The sequence below is a fragment of the Pygoscelis adeliae genome, unplaced genomic scaffold (assembly GCF_000699105.1).
Source record: "Pygoscelis adeliae isolate BGI_AS28 unplaced genomic scaffold, ASM69910v1 Scaffold57, whole genome shotgun sequence".
Lineage (NCBI taxonomy): Eukaryota > Metazoa > Chordata > Aves > Sphenisciformes > Spheniscidae > Pygoscelis > Pygoscelis adeliae.
Genome location: NW_008825615.1, coordinates 2,861,650 through 2,868,809, shown reverse-complemented (window position 1 = coordinate 2,868,809; position 7,160 = coordinate 2,861,650). Strand labels below are relative to the sequence as shown.

At 37.4% G+C, this 7,160-nt stretch overlaps 1 protein-coding gene across 1 annotated transcript in view; it reads right to left on the bottom strand.

The window, feature by feature from the left end:
• Nucleotides 1-7,160, bottom strand: part of UBE3D (ubiquitin protein ligase E3D) — a 97,139-nt gene that overhangs the window by 73,591 nt on the left and 16,388 nt on the right. The window contains exons 4-6 of the mRNA XM_009333224.1: nt 3,572-3,641; nt 989-1,058; nt 18-126 (exon numbers count right to left, since the gene is read on the bottom strand). Coding sequence (XP_009331499.1) covers nt 18-126; nt 989-1,058; nt 3,572-3,641 — 249 coding nt within the window. The remainder of the gene's footprint in view (nt 1-17; nt 127-988; nt 1,059-3,571; nt 3,642-7,160) is intronic.

Sequence of the window (7,160 nt, the reverse complement as noted above, 5' to 3'; positions counted from 1 at the left end):
AAAAAAAACCAACTTACCAGAATATAGGTTTTTCCATTATCCCCTTTTACGGTGAATCTAAATGTGCTTTTAGCAGAGGACAATTCCACAAGACACTGAGCAACCATGCTCTGTATGAATTGAGGCCTGTTTAAGAATTAACCACGTATTATAGGTTTTCATAACAACTACATGGGCAAAGTCATTCATATCAATGCAGTACAAGTATCTGAGTATCTCCATACTGTCAATTCCACTACATCCTACAATCACTTTTTATTGAGAGATGGGGCTTCTTTATCCTTCTCTCCCTCAAAACTAGAGGACTTTCTATTTCCTGCAACAGGAATTTTTTAATAGATCAGCAGTCTAAATTGCTCCACATCCTTTATTTTGATCAACACCAAATGTCAAATGCTGAATAAAAGCTTTTCCCTATTATATTTTACACATATGAACACACGGTTCAGAATGATGCACATTTCAAATATAATTCACAAAAGGAAAGAACTGTGACTAACGTATAGTACATGATACAAGATAAGCAGATCAAGTTCTGTTTCATCTCTTAACTTCAAACTGAATTACTTGAAAAGTCAAAAATCTCACTTCGAATTAAACATTTCAAGCTTTACTAAATTTAACTTTACATAATGTAACCTTCCATCTCCATAATTAGTCACCAGACATCATGCAAACTGAAATAGTTCAAAATAAATTAGTATTGTATTTTGGCTTATCACCTGAATAGTGAGACCCTGCGACAAATTATACACAATCTCTCTCCTGTGTCACACACAAAGGCAAGCAAACAAAATTGTACATGAGTGAATTCAGACTACATTACCTTTACAATGCTTAATTCTGTGACGATTACATAAAATTTGAGAGCCCTCTGTTATTATATGTAATTATTCAAGAAACTAAAATGTTAGTGCATTTCTAGCATCCTTTCTAAAACATAAACCCGAGCAAATTATCTGATTTTTTTTTTATTTTTATTTGTTACCTTGGCGTTGGGCTGAAACTTCCCTCAGACGGTCGAATAATCACCTCGGTGACATAATATTTAATGGTATCTAAAATGACAAAAACATTTTTCAAGTACAACAGAACAACCAACTTCTTACGAGTAGACTATAAGTCACCGTATCACTATAGTAATTAAACTTTTGTTCAGCACCCAATTAAGAGGTGCAGCAGATGGTCAAATTCTGCTTTGGTTTGTGGGAGGAGAAGCAACCAATAACAGAAAACATACACTGCCAGAAGAAAACCGCTCTGAGCTAATTACATGATTAGCAATTTGTCATTCATATTGATCCTTGTTTAACGCTGGGAACAATCATCTTGAAACAATGCAAGCAAGAACTCAAGCCAAACCTGAAAGATGAATTGAAAGAACTTTCCTAAAGCACTGAGATCAGCATAGCTTACATAAGTATTTTAGTACCCTCTGCTGCTCAGTAATGCTGCAGTGAATCACAAGAGACAGTTTTAATAACAGCACACACAGGGGAATAATTTTCTTCTTTGCTCAAAGAGCAGAATAGAATTTCTTTACAAAAATTGCACTAACTCAAGACTAATACTACATACATTCTGAGTTTCGATGTAACTGTTCCCCAAAAGCTCCACTAAGACAGCCTTTAACACTGTATGATAGCGGTTGAGTACAGAATTTAATCCCCATCAATAGAGTCAGGTCAAAGACGATCATATTGAAGCTCTGGGTTTATGCTACAAACACAGCCTAACCAGAGGGCCAGCAGAACAGGTTAAGCATATAGAGTAATAAATTCATTCCACTAAGCCTTAGCATGTGAACAACAGTAAAGATTCAACAGTTCCATAAATTTTAAGGGTGGAAGAGATTGTCTCATCTGATCTCTGTCCACACACACCATTAAAACTGGATGAAAGCAAGCATTTCAGGAAGACAATCTGTTTTAAAGATTCCAAAGACTTGGTAATCCCACCCCTTCTCCAGATAAGTACTACATGTTTTTAATTATCCTCACTGTTATGAAATTTTATTTTACCTCCAAGTTTAATTTTAGTCTGCTCCACGCTGTGCCTAGTCCTGGGAGACAGGAAGAAAAGAAGCCAGTTCAGTCACTCTAGCTCCCCAGCTGTTACCCTGAGTAAGGAATTGGTGGTACTGCTGCAAGGGCATTGGGAATTAAGGAGGCGTTTGCTTGCAGAGACATAGAAGGTGGGACTTCCCAAGAAAAAAATCACAGGAGTATATAGGGATAGAGCTGGGGGAAGGAATAGCCGACAGAGGAATTTCAAAGCCAAACCTGGCCTCCACAGCTACACCACTCTAATCCAGCTTTATCTTCAAGGCACTGATATCTGCTCATAAGGAAGCACCAAAGCATGACAGTCAAGTCTGCTCTCTAGTCTCTTTTCACAGAAATGGTTCTGTCCAGACTTATACCATCCATCTCTGGTTAGTTTTTTTTGTCTGTTCTTTGAACTGTGCGTAAATTCCCTACAGTACTGAAGAAACATGGTCAAAACAATGGACATGCTATCTAACTTCAGCCATGTACAGAGTCCAGATCAAATCCCTGCACATGTACACAGTATCTGCCTTTTCCCATAGCCACTAATCACATCAATTACTGGTTGCTACAATCGTCCGAAGGCTTAGATTAAGGCATCCATTATTCATGATGATCTTTGAAGCTCTTTTCCAACCACTGCTTTCCCAAAGTCACAACCTGCTTTGTGGGCTTTCAAACATCTTACCTTAAATTTGGTTTTATTAAAGCCTGTACTGTTCAGATCCCTGTACAGGACAATCGGAACCTTCTGTAACAGAAGACCTTCTGTCTTGCGTCTCCTCATGACTTATTTCTTAAACAGGCTTTGCATTTTCTGAGAAGTTTTTATATTCTCCAGATCTCTGAACTGAGCCAGGCTCACGCTGACTGATGCAGTGGAGTAGAGGGAGAATGAAAAGAATGAACCCTGCTAGTAACAGTCTTATCACTGCTTCTCTCCTGCTAATAACTGCATTTTAAAAACCACCAGAGACTCATCGTTACACTACTTCAGGTAAACCCTGCTGGTTCAATATAATGACAGCTTTTAAACCAATAATCTCATCATCTCATCATCGGATGATGAGAGATAACCTATTTCTTTGACAAGGCTTCCTTTCCATGAAACCAGGCTGGCTGTTAGCAATCATATCTTTAGCTTCTAGTTCTGCGTTGATCAAGTTCTGAATTAACCTTTCCATTATTCTCTAGGACTGACAGCAAAATAAACAACCTGTAATTTCTCAGGTCTCCTTTTTTACTGGGATTCCTAGTAAACTGGAACCATGCATTGAGTCTTCCAAAGCTTTGGAATTAGCCAAATACGCCACAGAAACAAAGATGAGGAAAATCCCTGTCGTAAGTCACTTTCAAGGTCTAACAGTGGAAGCAACAACCTCATCTGTTCCAGAAGGGAATGAGATAAACACACAGGAATCAGTCCTGCACCTTACTGACAAACTACTTTCCTCCAGAGTTTTTAACTTCCAGTGCTCAACGGCTGATGCAGTGAAGTCTAGTTTGGTTTGTACATTCCATACCTGATGATACTGTTTCTCCAAGCGTTGTCTTGCAGCGCTTACAAATTACTCTGGTATTTTCCTTTGATTTCTGTAGGACAAAGAAATGTCATTTAAAGGTCACTCAGTTATTCTGAAAAAGGAATGTATCATTTTAACATACTCTCCAGAGCAGATAGTGAACTTTGTACTTGTTTCTGTTCTCTTTATGTTTACATACACACAGATTTGCATTCACTACTTCAGCTTTCTACACTTCCGCTTGCTTGCAAGTTTCATACTAGTTTTAAAATCTGGCAATATATACTGACCACACAGCACAACCTGTAATACCTAACAGAAGAACCTTCTAATATTGAGTGACTAGATGATAAAATGACAAGGTAAATTCAAATCTGATAAGGGCAAAATAGTGCACATGAAAAGAAGTATTCCAAAATATATACATAAGATATTATGCTGCAATGTGACTACTATCACGCAGTAAAAATTTCTAGCCACTGTGGACAGTTTTATAGGAATACCAGTTCATCGTTCAGCAGAGAGCAGAAAATGTCCACGGAGTATTTTGAATTACTAGGAAACAGCTGAAGAACACAACATAGCAGAAACAGAAAAGGTATTGACGAAGAATAATTGTCAGAGGTGCAAAACAATTTCCATATGCGGCAAGAAAACACACGTAATGGGAGAAAGCATGAAAGACAGAAAACTGAGGGTATCACCGAGATATATAAAATCACGAATGTTTAGGAAAAGCTGAAGAGGAAGAAAACATTTACTCTCAGAGCTCACGCTATGAAATTATAACCTGGTTTGTATCAAAGAAAAGGAAGGTATTTGTCACACAATGCATAATATAGTTTGGTACTCACTACAGGAAAGTATTTTTCATATTAAAAGTATACATAAGTTCAAAATGTCTTCAGAAATTCAGGGAAAGCAATGTTCATCAAGGGCTTATTAAAAACAAAAAATGTGGATAACAATATCCAGTTCAAGAAGCCTCTACACTGGCCAAAACATCACTCAATACTTGCCTTACTCTTATGCAACCATTACTGCCCATTGAAAAGATCTCCTTTCTGGATGAACCTGTGATCTGCCCTAGTAACACTCCTACTAATTCCAGTGTTAGTATTTAAATTCAGTATCAGTACAAAGATACAAGTAAGCACAACTCCTACTTTAATCCAAAGTCTAAACTCCAGAACTGGTTCTGTGTGGGCTTATTAACCTGGGTGTAGCACAGTACAGCTCTGGTCTGGAAGCAGTACGTATATACAACCACAATGATGCTCCTGAGTTAATAAACCCTTCTGGAGCTAGAAATCCTGAGAATGTAACGAGAAGATACCTAAATTGGATTTTTACATGTGGTCTTTGTATAATCACCTTTGTAATTGTTCATCTAGTATACAGTACATAAAAATACTCATGCGTAATTAAACAACTGCTGTTTTATTGGCTTGGTTTGTAAGTCCAAACAAGTCACTATCAACTTGAGAAATCATATTGCAGCACATGCCTACAAAAATAATATCTAAATTTAGCATAAATTAAACTAGTTGAGGAGAAAAAGCTCAAATTTATCTTTTTCTGTAACCTTTGTAAAAAATGGCAACAGTTCCCATGGATTCCAATTGAAGTGAACACACATGCGCTCTCCAGGGAGCATAGTTTTTCTTCATCACCACTACCATATTCCTTAGTATTCAAATTTTAAAATGGATGATGATGATATGTCAGACTGATGTCCAGAACAAAAAAGTGGTGCATCACAAAATTATTAAAAAAAAAAAAAAACAAGAAATAAGAAAGAGCAACATGAAGTACATCCAATGGCCCTAGCTATGTCAGGTACACTTTTTGTCTTACAAAGGTAAGTTTTGAGGTATGTCCATTACACGCTGTCTTCAGAACCTGGATTGTGGACTTTCAGACTATGCAGATTTCCAAGCACAATTATCCTAATCAAAAACTGAATAATGCTTTGTTAATTGATTTATTCTAATTGAGGTGCCTTGAAGGACATGTGGTCTGTGATGAGACTGGTGACGAAAGAGATTACAGACAAGTCAAATAGACAGGCTGGGCCAATTTTCTCAGTTACTCTATGGAAAAGTGTTAACTACTTCCTGCTGCAATGATAGGGAAGGGGTAAACAAGGGAGATAGAGGAGTTATACACACCAGTCTGGATCATTAAGTAGGCTGTGCTTAGTCTAACAATCTGCATTAAAATACAGACAAATGCCAGGTCATATATTCAGGAACAACAGGAACAACAAACCCAGTGATGATAAAATAAAGGAATACATAGTAGAAGACAGCAACTATCAAAAGAATTTAGATGATAGTAGCGAACCAAACCAGAGTTACTAATGAGATATGATCTCTGAATGCATGAACAACTGAGTAGTTGATATGGATAAACAGAAAAATATAACATCTTCAGAATTAGTGAGATGATTACTGCAAAAATGGATCTATAAAGTATGTTAGAAACTTGGAAAATGGTTTGGAAAACTGCTACAAAAATATTTTCTAGAAAATAAATACACCTTAGAGGTAAAAAGAGATACAGAGTTGCAATTCTTAGTGTGCTTAATTTAAGGAAGCAGCAAATAGTCAGGATGATTAACCACTGAAACAGCTTACCAAGGAACGGGATAAAGCTTCCATCATTTGCAGTATTAAATCAATACTGGACATCTTTCTCAAAGCTATAGCTCAGACAGAACTGATGGATTTGATGCTGGAAATACCTAACAGAGTTCTCTGATCTGTATTATGCAAATAATAAAATGAACAGAAAGGAGCACTCTAGCTCCATGAAAAACAGAAAGCGTCCCACATGGAATCTAAACTTATGATCACAAAGTCCTGCTTGTTCCTCACAAACCAGGAATCAAACCAAAAGCACCAGGGAGAGCCCGACAGCCTCTCTTAAAGCTTCAGAGAGCTGACTATGTTGGAAATACAGCCCTCTTGTTATGGAGATCAAAAATACCATCTGGTTCATATGTACGCAGTTATCCCCTCTCCCAATTCCTACCTTGCTACTCCTCTCAAAATACACAGTAAAATTACTTGCTTCATGTGAAGAGCAAGGACAAGTAGACAGGGTGTTGTGAAAACCAGTATTTGAGGTTGGTACAAATACTGCACAGTACAAGTATATAATATACAGTACTTTGAAAGCTACAACTTGAATGTTTTTTTCTGACTACAGTTATGGGTGCTAGCTGAGAATTGTGCAGTACAGCACCTAAAAAACACCGCTGACTTGTATCATGCTTCAACAGAAAAAGTGATAGTTTTAGCTAGACTAATTAAATCAATATATCTATTGGACAACTTGCAGCTGCTGGCAATCTGCAGGTGGAGGTGGATCACCAGCCTAATATTTTCTGTTTCTATTCCTAAGGATCCCTGATACGGTGTCAGGGAAAATATTTTCCTCAAGAGATACTATTAGGATGCTGCAAGACCATGTGGCATTTAAAAACTATGTTACGCTTGAAGACTAATAGATGTGAGAGATATGTTTGCAATGGACGGATGCTGTCTCGCTCCCGCTGGAGGCTGGAAGAGATTGTTTTAAGCAA